This window comes from Heliangelus exortis, chromosome Z, assembly GCF_036169615.1.
Source record: "Heliangelus exortis chromosome Z, bHelExo1.hap1, whole genome shotgun sequence".
Lineage (NCBI taxonomy): Eukaryota > Metazoa > Chordata > Aves > Apodiformes > Trochilidae > Heliangelus > Heliangelus exortis.
Genome location: NC_092454.1, coordinates 292,535 through 315,877, shown reverse-complemented (window position 1 = coordinate 315,877; position 23,343 = coordinate 292,535). Strand labels below are relative to the sequence as shown.

The following is a 23,343-nucleotide window of genomic DNA, read 5'->3' as shown; positions in this document are numbered from 1 at the left end:
GATCAGGCTTGAGGTTCAGTTTTACAAGACCCTAAGTACTGGCAGAGATTGACCATATTCATGCTAGGAGTAGCTGAGAAAGTGTGTTTGTTTAACTGTTGCTGCAGTTCACAGGCAGTGCCAGGCTAGAACTGAGGATTTCTCTGTCCTGTTCTAGACCACAGCCAAGCATATTTTGTTGGTTGAGATGCTTTTTAAAGTTACTTTTAACTTCTGAAAATTTGGGCTGGGTAGGAGTGAAAACTTTTAACATGAGTTCATAATTTGCAGAGTTCATACAGCCCAGTTTCCCATTGTGGCCACAGCCAGGCTGCAGAACACCTGCAAATCCCAGAGCAGATCAGTTCCTCAGTGTAGCTGCAACAGGCCTCATGAACTCTAGATATATGAAAATCAGATAAATACATGGTGTAACTAGAGCATGTTTGCTTGCAGAATATATCAGAGATCTCAGGCTTGGTTCTTGCATGTAGGTTCCCAGCATGGGTGTCTGTTGAGAAATACCCCCAGGGGGTTTGTAGACTCTCCTTCTGTCCTCACCATCTGCACCAACCCATGGTGAGGTGCAGAGGAAGGAGAATTTCCCCACAGAAACTGTAAAACTGCATCCACATCAGGTCACCGCCTGCTTCTAACCAACCTTAAAATTGTCCATACCCAAGAGCTGTGGTTTTCTTGAACTAAAAGCTACATGGACACATCTAGAAACAGGCTTAGCTTTTCTTCTGAGTAGCTAAGATTTGAGTAGCTGCATTGAAGCAAGAGGTGGAAGGTATTTGGTATTCACCAATGTTAAGGAAGAGGTATATTCATTTTCAGAAAGTCCATGCTGCTGGGTTTCTCCAGTAGTTGCTAGGAGAAGATTAGTACTAAAATTCTGTAATGAAAAATCTATTTGCTATTTTTAGTTACATTTGGATAAAATGCCAGCTCCTGGGTGCAGGTACTCTTTTTGTGTCATTCCATGGGCATCTATCACAGCAGCGTGTGTCTTTGCTTTGGTGGTCATAGGACTTTATGCTATCTTTGTAGGAGAAACACAGTTCTCATGATGTTATCATATAAAATATGAATTTTAATATTAAACTTAATGCTCTGCTATGAGAAATATGTAAACATGGCTTTGGAGCAGCAGTTTGCACTTCCTGGAATCCCATGCATAGTGTGGTTATAAATAAGCAGCAGATTATTTGGGAATCACTGGGGCTGATATCTGGTATCATAAACAGTATCTGGGAGAAATTGTTTTCCTTGACAGACAGTGATTTTTGAGGAATGCAATGGGCTTTATTTGGAAAATTCTTATTTGCTTAGTGAGTACCAAGTGCACATTGTAACACAGTGACCAGCTCCCAGAGCAAACACAGAGATGCTATTTAATTACTTTACACCTCATCTGTTGTCAAAATTTCATCCCTTTGACTGCTGGTGATAATGTTTCCAGTCCAGATCAGATGTTAGAATCCATCACGTTTAGGCAAGATAGAGATTTGATTGATAAGTGTGGGATTGGCACACATTGTTCATGTCTCATGAGCATGGGAATCATTGTGTGTTTGTAATCAGTTGGACAGGCTTTTAAAAATCCTTGGACACAGCTGTGCATGAGGAGTTTGTGCCAGTGCTGTGTGGCCCCAGTGTCAGTGTAACCACCTCTGTATGCTCGAATGGTCCAGTCCTCAAGTGGGAAACACAGGAATACTCAAAAGGTTGTAAGGGTTCCCCACAAAGGAAGCACTCTCAGATAAAATAATAGCATTCTTAAAAACAAAACAAAACAACAAGAGTTCTAATACTTTGGTTTCTGCTTGGTAAAATGATTTTTAAAAATTTTATTTTGGGGAAAACCATTTACAGTGCACGCAGATCAATCTTCACTGTTTGAATGCTGGGTTCCCCTCCCTTCCCTGTCAGGTTTTCTTTAAGAAAAAAATAAGAAAGAGTCCCCAGGGTTTGACATGAACCTTTCAGCTGCGTGGAGAACAGTAATTTCACTCTGCTTTTTAATGCGAGTGGAGGCTAAGCCATGGAAAGAGTAGGTTATTATTTTGTGCTTTGAATTATGCATAGGTTGTCAGAGGAACAGAATTTCATCAGCACTTAACGTACGTGCTGTGGACTAAGAAGCTAAGAAGCCTTTTTGGAGTGTCACAGAAAATTCTCTCCTGAAATAGATAAATCGTAACAACCAATGATTTACAACAATAAAGGGCTAGAAACCTGCAGTTATAAAATAATGATCCTAAGCCATCTTTGCTTTTGTTTCACTGTGAAATTTATGTTTATAATTTTTTGCTTTTCTGATGTAAAATTGCTCATTTTTCTGCTTTTTTTTTTTTTTTTTTTCTATTTGACAGACTAGAGACGACTTTCTGGGTCAGGTGGATGTGCCACTTAGCCACCTCCCGGTAAGCACTGCTTTTGTCTTGGTGTGCTCTTTTTTGTCATCACCAGATGTGAAAACCACTGATGTTATGTAGCATTTGTTTCCATAAGCAGTCCAGTTCAGTTTCTGTGAAGCAGGTATGGGCAGCAAAGCCTCACTGTGCAGAGGCTGGGGAGAAGAGGTTCCCTTTGCAGGGGCAGGGAGCACAGACAGTTCTTCTGTCTGCTGGGTTTCTCCACAGCCAGGATTCACTTCTCAGCCTGATTCCTAAAATCCTTGCCTGGTCTGAGCTGATGAATGAGACGTGGCCAGCAGCCTGGATGTCTCTCACCAGTGGTGATTATGTCCTGTTCACCCTCTGGCTTCTTCCCTTCCATCATTTTCCCTTAGGGTTGAAAGTTGTGTTCTCCCCCAACAAACTCCATTGCATCCAGAACTTGTATTAAAATATTTTTTAAAATACATTTTTGGGATCCTATTTATCTGATTTTCTGTCTAAATAACGTACTGTTAAGGTTATGGGCTAGAAGTTCTGTCTGGGGAAGTGGATAGTACATTTCAATATTGCTTCAAGACCTGTGAACCAAAAGCCACAGGCTGAAGGCAGAGGAACTTCTGAGCCAGCATGACAGGATCTGAAGAAGTTACCAAAATCCAGTCCTGAAAATGTTAGAATGTACTGGAGTAAATTTATTGGTTTTGTTATTGATGGAAAGTAAGCTTACCTGAAGGACATCCAAGTAATGATGGAAATAGTGAGAGGTTCGGGAGTGCCCTAGCATCTACCACATTCATCAGCCACTGGCACCAAGACATTATTGATAACAACAATTATAGAAGCCACTTGTAAAGCCAGGCACTGAGACACAGTCATGACTGCAGTTAGCAGCTTGCAACAAAAATCCAAAATTAACTTGGCAGACAATGTTTGTGCCAAAAAAGCATGTCTTTTGTCTTTTTTATACTCATATTGTATTTTACCCTGTGCTTCAAAGCTGAATTCAATCCCTGATAAAAGAACTTAAGTTAGAAGGGTGCAGGGCACAGAATCTATGAAATGCTGCAGTTCTTTCTCACCTTCTTTGAAAACTGTAAAAAATACACTTTCTACTTCACAAAGCTTTCTAGTAAATTCTACATATATAAATATATACTTATATTTATACAGTGATTGTTTTATGCTTGATAGAAATGTTATATAATGCTTTGGAAGACTAAACTTGTCTGGATGGGGTTAATATTTTTTAAATGCTGTACACATTAATTCTACTTACTTAAATTTGGAGAGGTTTCTTTTTGTATTTAAGTGGGCATGGGAATGGTGGCAGTTACTGAAAATGTTTACATCCAAATGAGGTGTCAGTTTTAGCATGATTGTTTCTATTAGTACCTGCACTTAACTTCTTGCTACTGATGAGTGTTACTGTAGGAGGAAAATGCTTTTGTAATTACTTTCACAGTGATGCTTATTTAGATATATATGTCTGGTTTGGTTATCTTGAGTCAGGAGGCTGTTGTTGTTGACTTACAAACTAGTCATAGAAAAATAGGATGAAACAATCAGAAATATATTTTGATGAAAAAAAGCCATCATTCCATTCCTGTGTGAGCTGTGTAGTGTGGGGCTATGTTATCCATAGGTGTGTGTATGTTTCCATGTACATCTATGCAAACACACAGCTGCTATCTAAATGGCATAACTAGAAAAGGTCAGTGTTAAGCTACCTGTGTTCTGCAAGCAATGAACTATAGGATGCTGAGGGACATATTGGTGCATGTCTGGCTTGCAGTCAGGTAGTATTTTGAAATTCCTTTTTAGTAAGTGTTGCTTTTAATAATTAAAAATAATCAGTAAGGTTCTGTACATGTCACACACTTTCTGTGAGGTGTTCTGAGGAACTTTTTGGTTTCCTTCCATATTCTGTAGGAAGAGAACAGCTCTCCTCTCACTGAGGAGAGTTAGGTTCATCTCTCTTTCTAGCTCATGTTTGGGTAAAATGCTAAACTTCTCCAAACCACCAGAGTCTTCTTCTGCCTTTACATAGAAAATAAGACTGTGAAGTTTCCTGGGTCAGCGAAATAATGGAACTATGCAATCCACAACTTCCTATTTCTCTCTAGGCTCACTAGAAATTGAATGTGATTCCTGTACAAAAAGCTTCCTCTCTCCATCTTCAGAGAAAATGTCTTCAGAAGCCACTTTTTTCCCCAAAAAATTCCTCTGGGCAAACTGTCAGTTTGTATCTCAGCACAGCCTTTTCTGTAGCTGTAATGTAGCAGTGTCTCCACAGGGTGCAGGTGCTCACCTGCCTGCCCAGGGTGTGCTCTCATCATTTTTTCTAGTTAGTTATTTACATGGTTATTAAGGGGTGTGTGCTAATTTGATGCTCAGGGAGGGAATATACTGCGTATATATGTACATATACATCCTTCCAGCACCTTCATAAGAGACATGATAGTGCATTTATCAACAAATGTTTGCTTTCTCATCCTAGCTGTACTGCTGCTTTGTTTGTCAGAACCTGTATTTTCTCTAATACTTTCTAATTACTATCTACAAAATCTGTTGAAAACGTACAGCTGCTTATTTTATGTACACTACTGATAGCTGAGTAGTAAAAAGCAGTGCTTCTCAATCATGCCTGCTTTGTGTCCTGTTGGTTTGGTTAAAATCTTCTCTCTAAAAATGGGAGATTTAGGGAACACTCACAGATTTAGGGAACACTCAAGGCAGGATAAGAGTTCAGTCAGTAGAAAGAAAGTCTGTGGTATTTTCTGTAATATCTGAGCTAATGAGTTGGAGTTGATATTTAAGTTCTTATTTACTTTGAAATAGGCAAGAAAGCTCTTAATGAATAACAGTCTGGGAGGTAGATGATCTGCATTTAGAAAGGACTCAAAGTATTCTTTACTTGTAGGACTAGGGCTGGGAAGGGATTTACAGATAACACTGTTGTATTTTTAGTGGATGGCAGATGGGTCCAATGCTCGGAGAAGTAGTCACTAACTTTGTGCTCATTTGGAGAAAATTTGGTGTTAATCTGAGGCATGGGATCTCTAGTAGTACAGGGGCATGGGTGATAAAATGCTTACTCTTTCAGTGTAACACAGCTCATGCTGCCAGTTACATCAGCCTAAATTGTACAATCCATTAGAATAAACCCCCAACATCAACAGATTAAATATGTACACAGATTTCTGGTTCTTTTTTTTTGCTTGTCATTTTTAAATCCTATTTGTACCAATAGTACCTGCATGCTCACAGACATGAAGGACGTAATGTATTTGGTAAGAGAGATGAAATTATCATTTAGTAAGAAGTTTTCAAGATCAAAGGCTTTATAAAGCTGACAATTAAATGGAAATCAGAAGATGTAATCTGTCAGCCTGATAATATTGTTTATTTACATCGTCAAATATTATGAAAGTCTTAATTATTTTTAAAAGTCTTAATTGCTTTGAAATAAGAAATGAAAGGCAACTGAGGAGTTTCATTTCAGTGCTTTCTAATGTGCAGAAACAATTCTGCTTCAGATAGATGCACCCTTCTCTTGCACTGCTGTTGGGCAGCTGGAAAACACAGGATGGGGATTTTTTAGTTGGCTTTTTGCAGCTTTTTATGAACTGTGGATGTTGTGCACAGTTAAAAAGGAGAGTTGGTGCAGCCCATGACTGGTATTTCCAGTGACATCTCGTGGGCTGCTTGGTAACACCCTGGGAGAACTCTGCCTGCCAGAATTTACCTTCTCGCATTTCTACTCCATCTGTGATGTGGATGTTCTTTGTCTCTGTAGTTGTGGGCAGCCCTTTAATGTGACCTTTTCTTAAATGCTTATAGACTGAAGACCCAGCCATGGAAAGGCCATACACATTTAAGGATTTCCTTCTCAGACCAAGAAGGTGAGGGGAAGTACCCTTGTATTTTAAAACATTTCTTACTTTGAGGTTCTTTATTTTCAGCCATTTAAGGATTGTTGGATGAAATGTACTTCCTTGTCTTCTAGCCACAAATCTCGTGTAAAGGGTTTCTTGAGACTGAAGATGGCTTACATGCCCAAAAATGGTGGCCAAGAGGATGACAACAGTGATCAAAGGGATGAATCTGAGGTAAGGTATAATGCTTGTTATAAGGAACAATGCATTCAAGTTATTGGAGATCCAAGTGTAATTGTAGAAAAACTTGTACTTCGAAAAATAAATCCCTGGTAGCAGTGTGAGTAGCAGCTTACTTTCCTCTGCCTCTCAGCTTTTTTTTTTTCTTTCTTTTTGAATTGAAACTTGGTGTTTTCTTAACTATTCCAAGTATTTCAAAGTATTTCAGCTGCCACAAAGAAGTCTGAAGTCTTTGTGACTCAGTTTTTGAGCACGTGGGAGCAAAAGTCATGCCAAGTAGAACACCTCAAAGAGTCTATGAAAGTAATTTATAGAACATAATGGTCTGTATGTATTAGCTACGTCTTCTTCACAGACCATTGCAAAACAGGTGTTCCACCATTTTTATTTCCTTGGCAGCATTGACTCTGCTCATGCAAGCACAGCAGGTTTAAAGACCTCTCAGCACACTCATCAGCCATCGTGCCCTTTAAGAGTCAGTTGCAAACAGGGCTGACAGAGTCAACGTCAGCACAGATTTCCCTGTCACCTGTCACTTGGGAATGAGGGCTGTCATCCCAAGCCATATACCTCTGAAATCAGAAGGTCACACTTGGTTCTCTTTGACTTCTTTACTGGGAATCTGCACCTAGCACCTGTAGAAGAAGCTGCCACCCAGATAAGTTTGGCAATCCCTGATGTAATGGCTGATGGGGCTTTAGAGGCTTTGTCACTGACATGAGCTGCGTGCTGTAACCACAGAGTCTTTTTGTATGGTTTATATTAAAGTAATTTTAAACTTTTGTTTGGAACAACAATGAAATAACCTCTCTTTAACTTTAAAATGTTTTCATTTTATTCTTTTTTTTGTTTATTCCTAAGCACGGGTGGGATGTGGTTGATTCCAATGACTCCACGTCTCAGCGTCGGGAGGAGTTACCACCTCCCCCACTGCCTCCTGGGTGGGAAGAAAAGGTGGACAACCTGGGACGGACGTACTATGTCAACCACAACAACAGAACTACCCAGTGGCATCGACCAAGTTTAATGTAAGTGGCACTGTAGTGCAATGTTCTGTGGATGGGTGCAAAATTATTGATAAGGGAGCTTATTTCCAACAAACAAAATAATTTTGGATTTACAAATTCAAGCTGCAAAAAGTCTTACACGAGGCTTTTATCAATCAGTTTATAAAGGCACACTTCAGTAACAGATAATTCATGATTTTGGTGCTGTACTAGGTATCTGAAACTATACTTTATTCATTGAAGAGTTTTCACAGATGTGCTAGTAAATTGAGAGCCAAAGTCTGGATATCTTTAGTTAAAGAAAAAACACCTATTTTTAATACCCTTTTTTTCCCCCACCTCCAGCAAATCACATAAACACATGGGTATTCTGGGAAATTCTAGGAAATCTGAAGGGGTGGGAGGGAAGTCAGTGCATTAACAATATACCTTAAACTATTTGGAGACAGATGTGGAATTTTTCAGTAAGTAATTTAACAGGAATAAATTACTTTCTTCTATAGAGACCGTTGTAAAAGTGAGGAAAAAATTCAACTGTACTTCAAGCTTTAATTAAGTTAAACTTATTGCCTTTGATCCTGATTATTATTCACTGTAAATACTGAATTGCCTGTGTACACTGCTTGTGCTAACATGGAATTCCTCAGGAATGGGTTTATAAAGCTGTGCCAAGCTTACTGTTTGAAATGTGTAGCTGGCAGTGTTGTGACTTACACTGAACTCCTGTGTTAGTTACACACCTTGCATTAGTCTCATGTGGTGACAAAAGCCTTAGGGAGGTTTGGGAAGCAATGTACAAAGTAGGTGTTTGAGTTTAACGTTTATTTTCTTGTTCTTTTCTCCCTCTCCTGCCTCCATCTCCCCACTGCCCAGCGATGTGGGCTCGGAGTCAGAAAACAACATCAGACAAATAAACCAAGAAGCAGCCCACAGGCGGTTCCGCTCCCGGAGGCACATTAGTGAGGATTTGGAACCAGAACCTTCAGAGACTGGAGATGTTCCTGAGGTGTGCAAAGGTCTTGGGTTTAAGAAGCCATCTGAAATTCAAGCTGATGTGTTTCTCGTTTGTGAGCTAATTACTGTGCAGCACACACTGTCATGTTTTAACATGGGGTTTATGGAAAATGCCTGAGTAAAATACCAGGGACACAATACAAGTGCAAAGCAGAGTGCTGGACTGCCCGGGTCCCATGTGTTTGTGGGTGCCTGATAAGGTATCCACAGCATTAAATGCTATGCAGGTGCTGGGAGAAACATTTATCATTCCAGGCATTGCTTTTTATAAAGATGTTGGCAGAAACACTTTCAATATTCCACTTCCAGTAACAGTGGAATAAGTTGTAAAAAGAAGGAAGCATGCTAACTGGAACTGCTGTGCCTGTCAGTTTTCTTTAGTGTCTTGATGTAGAGGAAAGAGAAGCTCCCATGTATTTTTACCTCAAAATACACAGTCCTCGAGTTCTGAGATCTTACTGATCACCATGAGTGTTTAATTTATAGCTAGAGTAAATAAAATAAACGTGGTAGATGTTTGTACACCCCTCAGCTTTCAGGGATATATTATGTGAATCACAGACAGAATTCCTTGTGAAAGCTGGTTTTGGTTCACTAAATGTTACTCAGAGCAACAAATAGTTCTCTGAACACATTGTTGCACTCCTCACCTGTTACTATTTGATTTGCAGATATTAATCAGTAATTTCTTTCATATGCTTATCCTAAATTAAGTATGTGGTCACATAGAAGGCTGAGGTAAAGAAGTCTCCATCTGTCTTTATAAATCCTTAACTTAGGTTCTTCTCTTTCATTAGCCCTGGGAAACCATTTCAGAGGAGGCAAGTGCAAGTGGAGATTCCTTAAGCTTGTCACTGCCTCCTCCTCCTGCATCTCCAGTGTCCCGAACCAGTCCTCAGGAGCTGTCTGAGGAGCTGAGCAGAAGACTTCAGGTCACTCCTGATTCCAATGGGGAACAACTCAGTTCTTTGATTGTAAGTGACTTGCTGCTCTTTCTCTGTAAACCTCTGTGGCTGTAATCTTCTCTTGACTGACATAGCCTGAATCATTTACACAGATGGGTTGTAATTAATTGCTGGTCTCTGGAAAGAGTGAACATGCAGTTAAAATAATCTTTCAAAAATGCATCAGCATTTCACCTTAAAGCAAAGGCAGCATTCCTCAGTTTAGATTTAACATTTTCCTCTGCGTAAGTTTAACTTCAGACTATTCTACTGGTAAACTTTCAGTGAAACAAAATATGTAATACTAGAGAATATCAAACTAAGACTTTCCAAAGGAAAGGAAAAACCTACCTAGTAAATTGGGTATATCCTGACGTCCTTTTTGGGGGGAGTATTATTTATGTTATATTTATAGGTGCCCCGATGATCATTATCATATAGCATAGAGTTCTATCTCCAGCAGGTAGTTTGGTTCATATGAAATTTCTGGCTGAACTCCAGGCAGAAAACACATAGGCACTTCTCTGCCATTTGTTAAACAGTAAACTTTAAAGCTGTTCTTAATGGTATTTTTGAAGAGTAAGCTAAGCACCATGTACTCACGTGCAAATTTGTAAATTCCCTATTCCCAAATTTCCATGATGATTTAAACAGATTATCATCTTAATATCATCATTTTAACAGATGATCTCAGCAAGGCTCCCACTGTGGATTTAATTCCAATGAAAGTTCTGCAGAACTTGCTGCTTTCCCAGCCCCAGGCTCTCCTGTCACAGACAGGAGAACCACACACTCACCCCTGTGCAGGGCTGGCATCTTCTCACCCCTGTGCAAGTAACAAAAACAGAGGTGAACCCACGCAGAAAGCTGTGTGCAGAGACCTGATAGCTGTAGCCTAGTGAATTTCCAGGGACAACATTGCCACTACTCAGACAGAAGGTTTACATTTTCCATACACTGCTGGTGCTCCCTGCAGGTTCCCTAAACAGTCTTCTAAAGGTATTTGAAAATGGTTTTTCAAAAGTTCTGTGGCATTTTCACATCCCACTGTGTCTTTAGCTAGTTCCCCTCTAATGCTGCTTCCACAACTGTTAGTTTTCCTGTGTGTTTTCCCAGATGGAATGGCCTATCCTCTTCTCTTAGACTGAGTCAATAAGACATTGTAGCTTGGATGCTGAAGATGAGTATGAGATGTGTATCCAAGTACTTTTCTCAGTTAATCTGAGACAGTCCGGGATGGAATGCTGAGAATTAAGATTTTTTCTTTGCTTGCCACACTTCTGTGGAAGTGCTGAAACTACAGACACTGAAACAGAAGTATTATTTTTTAAGAGTCAGGAGTAAATGGGAGAAAAGCAAAATTACTGAATAAAATCCCAAGTTTTATGACACCTTAACTTAACCACATCTTTTTTTTTCTTTTTCCAGCAAAGAGATCCTTCTTCAAGATTAAGATCTTGCAGTGTAACAGACACAGTTGCTGAACAGTCTCAACTATCCTTGGTAAACCAGAGCTAACTTCTATTTCTTTCTTTTTGTTTGAACAAAAGAATAGAAATAATTGTGAATAATACCTTTTCTTAGCTCAGTTTTAGTTAGGTACAGATCAGTAACCAGTATGTGGATGTGACTGTCCCAAACTGTGATAGGTACCAGATTAACATCATGGTGAGGAACTACGGTGAGTTCATTTGTGAGAGAGAAAAACATTTTGAGAGTGAGAGCCCAGCCACACTAACTGCAGTTATCTAGCATTGAAACTCAGTTTACTAAACTCCACTTACAGTCCGTGGAGAGAGAATCCTCCCAGGGGTGTTTTCAGCTGGGTTAGGAGAGGGCAGCAGCACCACTGAACTGTAGTACCCATGGGACTCTCCTCTCAGGTGTATTTTTGTGTCCCATAAATTGATTTTGCTTGTAATATATAATTGTGTGTAACACTGAAAAGGACTGAGGTTTCACCTAGTTGCCAAAAGGAGCCTTCTTATTATAGCCCTCATAAGACAGAAGTGAATCAAATTGCATCTGTTGTAGTTTTTTAATCTGATTGAGGTAAGCAGCTTCTTCTGCAATTTTATTAAAGCAGATTTTCAAATAGGAAAACATACAGAAATGGTTTTTTATGAAAGATTCTCTGTCACTTCATAAGCATTCCCCCCTCTGACCTAATGAGTACAAGGTTGTCCTACAAAGGAGGAGGATTGCAAATGCTGCAGAGAGACTAATTAAAAAAAAAGATGTGTAAATCTGAACAGTTTTATTAAAAAGCGTATCTTGCACAATCCTATTTTAAATTATACTTCTAGGATTTTTTCTCAGTTTTTTATTAGAAATATATTCCATATGAATCTACAAAGTGCATAATTATGTATATTTTTAATGGAGATACTGGGTAAATATAGTATGTTAGTAAGTTTGTTACTAAAGCTGTTGTCTCTGTTTATTCTTTCTGTTGCTGTTGTGCAGACATTTAGACAGTGGGGTTTTTCAATTTGATGTTTTTTCACATGTTCTTGAAGGTGTTTACTGTATCTACATTTGCTGCTTACAGATGTGTGTAGTAGCTGTTGTTCAAAGATCTGCCTCTGAAATACTCTCCATCTCTTTACTTTCTCTTGTGGGTAAAGGACTGTTTGGTTTGCAGCACAGTTATTCCCTCACTGTCCTCTCTCTCCTGGGCAAAGTTGGCTCCTAGTGCAGCCTGTGCCAGAGGTGTTCTGCTTCTTTATTTGGTAGCACTGGATGGAGTCTGGGTTTCTTCTCACGGGGAGGCTGAGTTTCTTTTACTGGGACTGTCTGTCACTTGATTACTGTTGAACACTCATTTCATTAGCAGATATTCAAATCAACAGGATTGAAAGCACTGCTCTGAAAGAAGGATGATTCCTGATCTTAACTGTATTTAATCCTTACCAAGCTAATGATAGTTTATCTTCTAGCAACTAAACACATGCTTTCTCTCTAAATACAGTGCTCTTCTTGACTGTATTAATTCTTACTGAAAATTCAGTGTCATCTTTTTCATCTGACTACTTCTGTGCACTCACTGATGACCAGAATATACCCATTTTGTTTTAAAATACCAAGTTTATGGGCAGAGCATGCAAGATATTTTTGAGGGAAAGAAAAAAAATCATGTTATATTTAGAATAATTATTGTTATTATTGGCAATACTGAAAATATAAAGCTGGATGCAAGAACTCTTGAAAATAGTTCCCTTGGTGGTTTTTATATAAGATTCTGACATTATTATCAGTGCTTGATGACTCAGGGTTTTTTGCTATTATCTTAAATATTATTTCTACCTAATTGCTCTCTTTTAATGAACTTGTCTGTGATTCTTAATCCTAAAGATATAACAGTAATCTGAGACCTTCACCACTATCTGTCACTTATCTGTAACATTAATTATCATTTAACAGCAGAGTGGTCCATCTAGGAGAGCTCGTTCTTCAACTGTCACAGGTGGTGAGGAGCCAACGGTAATGATTCTCTTTATCAAGCATTATCTCTGAATAAACTGTGGGGAGATTTAGGTCTTGTACAATAAGGAACTTTTTTTCACAAAGCAGCAGTGTGTTGAATGAAACACAGCCACTGAATCCATAGTTTTGCTGTTGTTGTTGTTCCAAATTTTCTGAAAACTTCTCAAAGCAGTGCAAGGTCAGTGGGATACCTGTGTGTCTGAGAGCCATGGACATGCCTCTGGGTTTTAACAGCCTGTGCAGCGAGGAAATGCCACAGGCTTCTGAGAAATGGAAGGTACAGCACCTCCTTCATTAAAAACAGAAAGAACCAGAGCTTAGAGGCATCAAATCAGCAAATGTGTAGCTGTGGTTTTGGCTTCCCTCTGTCTTCCCTTACTCTGCTTTAGACTAATTAATTTCAATCCTTGAAGTTGATCCCAATCTGAGAACCGTGGCAGTACAGTGATCTACCTCATAGCTTTTAATGGTCTTATTTAATGCCAGTTTTCATTTTCCAGTAGATGTTCAGCAGTCCAAAATGAATTTTTAGCTTTGATCATTAAGTGTTTTTAACCTGATTAAATGTCAGTCTGAAGCAATTTATTTATTGAAAACAGTGTTACAAGAACTATCATAAATAGCTTTTGTGAATAGATGTGCACCTATTTATTTATTTTGTTTAATTTAAGATTGGTATTTTTTTTCAATTTTTACGTGGTAATGTTAGATCTTAACTTGGGTGTTGATGCATTATTCTGTAATACTGTCTCTTTTTACTGGGTTTTTTGAATTTCAGAATTGGGAGAGCACATTTGTGTTCCTGCCAGCAGAAAATTCTTGTCCCTGCAAAACCTGCCTGACTTGCTAATCTTGAGTTAAAATGTGTGCTTTGTTGAAGTGTAATGAAAAGGTCTTGTTGACAGAGCATTTTGTCTTGATTATACCTTTTAGAGCAAATACCAGTATTTTTCTGCAAAAAACTGAGTCCAAAATTCACTGAGTCATAATTAATACAGCTGTATGATAGACAGTTCACCTCTCTGTATTGCAGCTTCCTAATGGGGCCCTAATCCCTGATCTGTCTTAATTCAGTGTGTGTTTGTACTGAAACCCAGACCTTTGGAGGACTTAGGAATTAATCAGGGGATCCATCCCTCTCCCCTCCTATCAGCCAGGTGGTTTACACCCGTGGGGCTCTCTGGGGAGCAGGCCCAGCCCAGGGCTGTCTCTCTGAGGACTCAGGATCAGGGATGGCAGACACAGGGCAGTGGTGAGGCAGCAGCAGCTGTGCTTCAGCCTGTCAGCAGTCACCCGGGAGTCCTCCAGCACAGCAGCAGAGCCAGGAGGGGCATTTCCTGGCAGACTGCTCTCATTTCTGTTGGTTTGCTCTGCTGCTGGAGAGAGTGACAGGAGGAGGACACCGACTGTGCTGAGCTGTGCTTGGTCTCAGCAAGCTCTGGGGCCCCAGGAGGCTGTTAAGGGGCACGTCCACACAAACAGTACCTGAATGTGTCCCCCCGTGGCTCTGAGTATCCATGCAGCTCATAAGGTATTGATACACTAAATATTGCTGTGACAGGGAAAATACTCTAGAGCATCTGCTCTAGATACAGCTGGGCTGACTTTATGTTGTCCGGGGCAGAAGATGAGTAAATCTGTTCCTTGAGTGTGTGTAATGAAGTATGTGTTGATGACTGTAGGTAAAGTCCACGTTTAGGTAAATATATCTGTAGTTATTAACCACTCTGCTTTTCAGGATTTTTTTTGTCGGTTTGTTTTAAAGTCCCCGAGGACCTTTGTCATTCCTCTGTGAAGGGCACATTGTAAAACTGGACCCAGTAATTGAGTAACTCCTGTTATTAACCCAATGAGCAAAGACCCTACATGAGGTGACAACAACAGATCTAATGTTCTGCACAAAAACTCAGTCTGCATGCTCTGTTTCTCCTTTATCTAGCACAGCAGCACTTCTCCATGAGATGCCCTGAGGCTGCAGGAGTGAAAATAATAGACCTTTGTGTTTGATACAGGATAGACTGTTTTCTGTGAAAGGGCAGGAGGAAAACCTGACTGTAAATCAGAACTGGTTCTGCTTTGGGCTTACCGACTAAAAAAGGTTTTTAGGTCTTGGTTTGCTTGGGCTTTTTTTTTTAAATAAAGCAAAATACTGTCTGATATAAAGACACAGCTTTAACTTCCCTTCAATATGTGAATTGGATTAATGAGCTATGGAGCAATTTGACCTGTAGAGCAGAAGAGAATTCATAGTCTGCATGTGTTTCTTAGCCACATTTCCACACTGTGCCCAGTAACTGTTCACAGACATTTAGCTTTACAGTCAGTCTTTTCTTCAAACCATGATTTTAAGTGAACCATCCTGCTTCTTGCAGGAAGATCTGGTAAAAAGCATCTCCTAAAAAGAATTCATGAATCTTCCTGTAAGCAGTAAATTGCTGGGGGTGAGAGGCAGCAGACAGAGCTGCTTTTGGCATCTTGGGCTCTGATACAAGTCCTTCTCTAGCTCAGATGGCAGAACTGTTTCTTCCTAATCTGAACACTGCCATCAACATCAGCTCAAGGCCTTGCAGAAAATGTGATGCTCAGGTGCAAGAAGCACAGTAAGTTTATCAGAGGAGAGAAATGCCATGTATGAGTGCTGCAGCCTGTTCAGGGGAAGCCATGATCAAAGCAGACTGCTAGATCAGGGCATTGTAGTTCATTTCCTTGGCATTATGAAGCTGCCAATTTCTAAAGGAATTGGTGTTACTGATGAGGAATTAAAGCACTGCACAAACTGGTAAGGCACGTCAGGCGCTGGTTTTTACTCCCTCATGTGATGAAGGCCTTTAGGTTTCATCATTCTGCTATCAAGGCAGGTACTTTGAAAGAATGAAGCAATCTCTGGCATTAATAAATGAATGTATGTTTTATTGTGATTAATAATTAAACCGAGTGCATACAGAACCAAAGGTACAGACATGGACACTGAAAAGCACTTTGCACGTGCCAAGCCTGTGATGCAATTATCAAGACTCAGAGGGTAAAAAGTGTCCTGCAGAGGTTGGCAGTGTGGGGATGGCAGGAGTTCCTGATCTCTCCAGCTCTGAGCATTTGCATCAATCACTTGGGAAAAACACCTGTCCTCATATTCTCACTTTATTGTTTGCTTCACTGACAGCCAGGATACCTGTTCTAATAAAGCTTAATAAACACAGAAATTTGTGTAGATTTGTTCAGGTGCAGAAAGGGTCAGTATTAACTATTCTCTCTAGGCTATTTTTCTTCAAGAAGCTTTGCCATTTGTGCTGCAATGTTTTTTCTTTTTCCTCTCTATGTCCCTGAAAAAGATGTCAAATTGGTTTGTTTAAGCATTAAATATTTCCCTTACAGGAAGCACACAGTAACATAATTATTGTGTTGAATAGTGACATAACTTGCTTAGTGATAATTTGTGCCTTTGACACTGTTATCTTTATCCATATGTTTTGATTAGAACATCTTTCTTGTGGAAGTTTTAGTAAAAAAAAACTTTTCATATGAAATTTGGGGCTCTAAGTTTAGGGTGTATCTTGAGTCTTCAGGACATTTAACCCTGAATGCAACACTTGTACCTATAGCAAAATGGTTAAACTTCAGTTTACAAGCCCACAAGAGTTTATTGAAGCTGATTCAAGACACTCTGTGGTAAAGAACAGACCTTGGAAAATCTGATGTGACTGCACAGTCACTTCAATTCTTTCTTATCCATAGGAATGGAAAAGAAAAACCCAAAAATGAATCCAGAATAAAACATGTACATTTTAACTGAAAATTATTAAAACATAAGTTCCTTTTTGTGTGCAATCTACAAATTAAGAAGTTTGAAAGCTGACAAGCTCAGCTGATAGTGAATGTGTGCAAAGGTGAATCAAAAGACCCATTGTGAGGAATAGTGCTTTGCCTCAGAGGTGCAGCAGACAAACTTGTATTAAATGAAACCAAAAACCGTATTTTCCTGCATGTTTGATGTGCCTTCAGTGTTGTAAGTTAACAAGTTCCTTTTTTTTTCTTTTAAACAACTTTTAAACTTACAAACTACTTTCTGAGCTATTATAAAATAACAATGCAGTAATTTTTTTGTCTGAGCAGCCTTCAGTGGCCTATGTCCATACAACCCCAGGCTTGCCCTCAGGCTGGGAGGAAAGGAAGGACACGAAGGGCCGAACCTATTATGTCAATCACAACAACAGAACCACCACATGGACACGGCCCATCATGCAGGTACAAAGAGCTGGAGCAGTGCTGAGTTGAGACTGCAAATACTTGATATATGTTGGGGATCATTGCAGGGGAAGCAGCTCCTCAGAACTCTGAAATTTAAAAAAAGATTCCTCAGCACTCTCATGACCATTCCGGATAATCATAAAAACTTGCAATGATTGGACTTTTTTGTTAATTCTTTTAACTGTACTGATTTTAAAGTACTGATTGAGCTGATTGCTGCAATGGAAGGAATTCACAGAGGTATATAACAAATAATAAAAAGAGGCAAATTCATTTTTAGGATTGAATGTGAAAGTTGTGCTTATCTATTAGTCGTACCTCTCCAGTGCAATTAAATACTTGATCTCTACGTGAGTGTATTTAATATTTCATCATCGTAATAAATATTTGTATCGTTTTAAGTGTCTTAACTGTTCCTGATGATTTGTTAACTTGGTTTGCTTCTGGAGCAGCTTGCAGAAGATGGGATGGTTGGAACCACAGCAAACAGCAGCAACCATCTCAGTGAGCCCCAGATACGGCGGCCCCGCAGCCTCAGCTCCCCCACAGTCACTTTATCTGCTCCACTTGAGGTGAGAAACAGCTGCCAAGAAAGATCCCTTGTGTCTCACTTCTCATTCTTTGTTGGTCTCATAACTTTTATTTTCTTTAGCAGTTTCCTGTCTGGATCTTTACATTGTACAATACTTGGTACAACAAACAAAAAAATACAACAAACTTTGTGGTCACTGAATGGTGTGTTTAAATATGAATGTTTGGTTTGATCAGCTAAAATGTGATCTGTGTGCATGCCTGAAACACACGGTGTTCTGATTCCATGTGTCTAGAAAGTCAGAAATACTTTTTTAGGTTGAAACACTTGTTTTGCTGCTGATAACTTTGAAAATATTACATGCAACTGAGTTTGGAAAACCTCTGAATTAAGATACTGATTGCATTTTTTATTCCTTGTCTTTCAAAAGGGTATTTAATTTATTCTAGGTATCTTTAAAAGTAATTTGGAACACTGATGAATGATGTTCTCTGCAACCTACCTGAAGAATAACTTCAGTGGCTTCTTATGCTGTCAGAGACAATGTGTGTTTTAAAACTCTTTTGAAAGTGTGATTAAAACTCTTGAATCAATTAACGGTGGCTGTGTTGAGGAGAGAAGGTTCTGGCAAAGCACTTGAGACTTAAGCTTTTCTTTCAGGGCAGTCTCTCCATAGCTACAAAACTCGTGTTCACTTCAGAATATTCAGATAAACAGTTTGGTTCTTAATTTGTTCAGTGAGCACAAGCCACAGGGGTGCTAAAGAGCACAAAGTTGTCATCTTATACCCACCTTTGCATTGATAAAAAGAAAAAAACCAAAAGAATAAAAAAAAAAAAAAAAATTAAAAAAAAAAAAGGAAAAAAAAAGGCAGCTAAAGTGCAGACTTATTAACATTAACATCTTCAAAGGATATAACCACAAGAAAAAACAGCAGTTTGACCTTTTTAAAGTTACTTCTTTTATTTAAATAGTAATTTATTGTAAAATGTTCCACTTCTTTGTGTATGAGACATGAAAACCTTTTATTTAATGCAAAATATTTTAAATGGTATCTCTGAACACGGCAATCTAACTGCATTTTCCACAAATGCAGCTCAAAACTATCCACAAATAAAGCTAGAGCAATTTTGTAAAAACTCACATTAGTGCCTCATTTTCTAATATAATACAAAAAAAAAAAAAAAAATAGTAATTTAATGCAGGCTAAGTAAGAGAATTGCCAGAATAAGTATATAGAGATTTACTGACTCTTAATAACCAGCAAAACAAGAAGAAGAGAGGCTGTTATCACATGTCAGCTACTGAGAGTGTGTTTTTGAAAATAACTGTAAATTCCAAATGCAAACCAGATTTACACACACTGCTTTAGCCTTGTTTGCAGGCTGTGATAGTCTCTGTTTTCAAAGGTGAGTAAATCCAGACACAATTTGTCAAGCTGTTTAGGCATCTAAATGTGCAGTTTCCCAATTAAATTTTTTAGAAATTGAACACATCTTGCAACTTCAATTTTTAACCAACAGGCATTGATCAGTCGATCAGTTTTGTGGCTCTGGTCATTTATTTTAAAAAATTTAAAAATTGTCCAAAATCTGTAGTTGCAAACCTTTTTTTTTTTTTAATGATGTCTTAAGTTCATATTTAACTGTTTTGTCTGAAGTTATGGTTCAGAAATGCATTGTCAAGTGGATAACATCACATTCAGGATAATCTCTTGTTGCCAGGTATGCTGCACCATGAAGCATAAAGCAATGCTTTGGGGTTTTCTGTCATAAAAAGAAATATTGCAGGGCAGCTGCAATAAAAGATCTCGTGAAATGTGAATGCTGGGGGCATTATCATTACAGAGGGAGGTGATAAGACTCAGAATCATTCCCAGCAAAAAGCTCAGGATGTGATAAGGAGCAGAAATGAGCACCAGGGAGTCAGCCCCAGCACTTAATTATAGTATTAATTGTATCTGGAATGAAACACTTTACCCTGTTGAGAATACTGAGAGCCATTTGACAGATCTTAACCTCTTCCCCTTTCCTCAGGGCATGAAGGACTCCCCGGTGCGCAGGGCGGTGAAGGACACCCTGTCCAACCCCCAGTCCCCCCAGCCCTCACCCTACAACTCCCCCAAACCTCAGCACAAGGGTGCTCAGAGCTTCCTGCCCCCGGGATGGGAGATGCGGATCGCGCCCAACGGCCGCCCCTTCTTCATCGATCACAACACTAAAACTACCACCTGGGTAAGAGGAACTGGAAATATGTTGCCATCTCTTGGGTGTTCCTGTGTTCCAGCCCTTGTACCCCACACCTTATTGTGCCATTTGTCTTGTATCCACGAGGGGATTTGAGCAGCTAAATTGTGGAATCCCTTTAGTGCTGCCTTTACTGCACTCACAAACTTTCCTGTGCATATCCTCCTAGGGTTTGGTGCCTTCATACACCACGTACCAGGCAACAGTGTGTTTGACCTTAAAAGGTCAAACCTGACAAACCCTTGCACACAAGTACAGCCCTTTAAATGTTCCAGCTTTGGGTTTTAGAGGCACTCAGAGCAATGGAGATTTGGGGTGTTGTTTAATTTGAGACTGCCCATAACTGTAGTGTTGCGTTTCACTGTGACTGTCTCTGGGTTTTTAATTCACGTAATTTATGCTGTCTCCTGCAGTTATCAGAATCCATTTGATTACTCCACTTTATGCCATGAGGATCCATTTTTCAATAATTCTGCAAGTTTGGTCAACAAATGGAAGAAATAGAATTACACTAGGGGAAAAAATGTCAAAGACAACACAGCAATTCACACCAGCCTTGAAACATGAGCTGTTGTTGGGCACCACTGGGGTTCCCAGTGACCACTACTTACCAGTTGTATTTTACTGGTGGTCCTTAGTGCTGTTCCTAGTGCATGTGGGTGAATTACAGGAATGGAAATCTCAAGCATTTCTTGTCTAGATTTTTCTTCTGTGACCTATTTTACTTACCCCTTTTTGCTTCATTTGGACATTGATGTAGTAATACCTGTGCATTACTAAAAATGTAAGGAGCTCATTTTCATCCTTTATGAGCCTTTTTTGTCATGGGGTGGCTTATTTCTCCAGTGCTTTTAAGAGCCAAAAATTGTCACATGTATCTAAATGCCACTTACAGGAGTGCCTGTGCCCCAGAGAGCAGGGCTGTGTCTCTGGATCTACCACACTTGACAGAGTCAAAGCCTTACATCACTACAACTAACTCTTAACATTTAAAAAATCATTTCAGTATATAAATGCTATATAAATTATATACATGTAATTTATATAATTTAATATAATTTTTATATATTTATTGTTATTATTCTTATATTTTGATATATTTATTTATTATTTTATGCTTATTATTTAATGTATGTTTATGTATATTATTTATATTTATTATTATATGTTTATATAATTTATATCATTTAAATTATATGTATAATGTATAGATATATTATAATTTTTATATATAAATATATATAAGATATAAATTAGCTATATAAATGCTAATAAAGCACGTGACACATCCACATCTTAAATGCTCTACCACTTTTATATATTTTGCTTTCTTAAGAACAAAATAATAACTGTAATTGAGGAAGATTTATGTTCCAGACAATTTAGTGCTTGACTTAGTGTGTAGATCTAACTTGGATTTGTTGGATTGATCTTGATCTGTTGGATTTACAGTTCTGTATTTCTGTTACAGGAGGATCCACGACTGAAATTTCCAGTGCATTTAAGATCAAAAGCATCATTAAACCCTAACGATTTGGGCCCTCTTCCTGTAAGTGACAATGTGTATGTATATAATATATACCTGCTACCTTGTGAGATCTGGTCTGTTCCTGCAGTCATGCTGGATGTGGACACGTACGGTGCTGTCCTGAAGAGACTAAAGCTGTGATTATAAACAGCACCACAAAGCTTTATTGTGACCTGTGAGTCAGTCAGGCATTTCAAAGCCAGCCCATCATGTTTCTGAAATGATTGCCTCTTTCTTCGCTTACCTGGAGCTTTGAAGAAATATACCATGGTTTTATCTTTATGTTCTTTTAGATAATTACCTGAGTATTTTAAGAAAAAATGGAGCAGATCATTCAAAGCAAGTTCTATGAACATACCAGCATATATTGGCATTCAGAAATCTAAATAAATTCTGGTTTTGCAATGAAACTTCCATATTCTGCAGAGAAAATGATCATTTTAGCATAATTTTTGTCATACTTATAGCCAAAGTATAATACTGATTAGCAGCCATGTCACATACAGATCTTTGCTTTGTTTTTAAAAAACTGCATCCCTAATAGCAGAGAGGAGTCTATGAGGAGTCATATTTTTTCTAAGGTGCTGTTTTTTGCAGTGTAGTGTTAATTGGACTCATTGCCTCATCTACACTAAGTGTGCTTCTGAGAAATGGCCATGGCAATTGTCCTTGGAACTCAGCAAGGGATTGTCATGAGCTCTCTGAGTGCTCCTGTGTGTTTTACAGACAAGCTGCCTGCACACAGATGTGGCAGCAGAAGGGGCTGCTGCCCGCCCAACAGGACATGGTAGATTAAATTATTTTAGTTTCAGTAAAAATTCTTAATTGTGCTCATTTTCACTGAGGTGTTAAACAATACATTTTAGAATGAGGTAAGAGTGACTGCAGAATTTATCAAGAGTTTCTCAAAAAAGATAGAAATGAAATTTCTCATCTATGTTTTATAGAGCTCTTAAGCTCATATGGAGCATTCAGGTGGACTGAGTGCAGGCAGGACAGAGTTGCACATAGTACCTGTGTGCCATTTCTTCTCCTTTCTATACTGTACTTATCTGGAAGATGAGCAAAGGGAATGGATTTTGAAAGGGAAGAACTGAGGACTAGGTTTGACATTCTTACCCCACTGTAATGGGATCCTGGCTTATGAATTCACAGTAAATATCTCACATGTGTTTCAGGAGCTTAAGCTCTCAAACCAAAGGAGTGATGGACAATCTCATCTTTGTGATCATTTTCTCATTGTAGGCAATGGGTACAAACCCTGATGCACCAAGTTTCCACTTCCAACCTTAAAAAAAAAATATTTACTGTATTTGCTACTGTTACCTGTGTAAATAGTCAGCTCTTTGAATCTCCCAAGATTTTTGTCCCTGACATAATGCATCTGTGATCATTTTGTGTTTTTTACCTCACGAGCATCTATCAGGCATTTTAAGTAGGTGTGGATAATGTGTTACTTCAAGCTGTGTAGAGTGGCAGTACTTCACTTATTTTCTCTCTGTGTTTTTTATTTCCCAATTCCAGCCTGGCTGGGAGGAAAGAATACATCTGGATGGAAGGACATTTTACATAGACCATAGTAAGTAAGCCCTCAGGTACTACAGCAAATAGACAAAGGGAGGTAATAAGTATTGAAGTGAAAGTTTTATAATTTTACTCTTCATTTAGGAAGCCAGGTGTTGATATGTGGAGACATTGATACCAGAGACTTAGTGCCCTCATACGGTACTGTATATTCACTGAAAGCTTGCTTTTAATTGGCTCATCAAGCTTTGTCCCTCTCTGACTTGTGAAGCATTAACATTTCTTCTTTGTGGTTTCTTTTGTTCTTGTTGATATTTT

At 38.8% G+C, this 23,343-nt stretch overlaps 1 protein-coding gene across 12 annotated transcripts in view; it reads left to right on the top strand.

The window, feature by feature from the left end:
• LOC139790134 (E3 ubiquitin-protein ligase NEDD4-like) overlaps positions 1-23,343 on the top strand; it is a 119,718-nt gene that overhangs the window by 78,645 nt on the left and 17,730 nt on the right. For 7 of the 12 annotated variants that reach the window (XM_071731556.1, XM_071731561.1, XM_071731560.1 and 4 more), the window contains 14 exons: positions 2,358-2,408; positions 6,225-6,286; positions 6,391-6,493; positions 7,361-7,527; positions 8,380-8,512; positions 9,318-9,494; positions 10,893-10,967; positions 12,888-12,947; positions 17,061-17,192; positions 17,648-17,767; positions 19,764-19,961; positions 21,445-21,522; positions 23,026-23,080; positions 23,170-23,226. In XM_071731556.1, coding sequence (XP_071587657.1) covers positions 2,358-2,408; positions 6,225-6,286; positions 6,391-6,493; positions 7,361-7,527; positions 8,380-8,512; positions 9,318-9,494; positions 10,893-10,967; positions 12,888-12,947; positions 17,061-17,192; positions 17,648-17,767; positions 19,764-19,961; positions 21,445-21,522; positions 23,026-23,080; positions 23,170-23,226 — 1,468 coding nt within the window. The remainder of the gene's footprint in view (positions 1-2,357; positions 2,409-6,224; positions 6,287-6,390; positions 6,494-7,360; positions 7,528-8,379; positions 8,513-9,317; positions 9,495-10,892; positions 10,968-12,887; positions 12,948-17,060; positions 17,193-17,647; positions 17,768-19,763; positions 19,962-21,444; positions 21,523-23,025; positions 23,081-23,169; positions 23,227-23,343) is intronic. The other 5 variants (XM_071731557.1, XM_071731549.1, XM_071731558.1 and 2 more) reach the window with 3 other exon arrangements.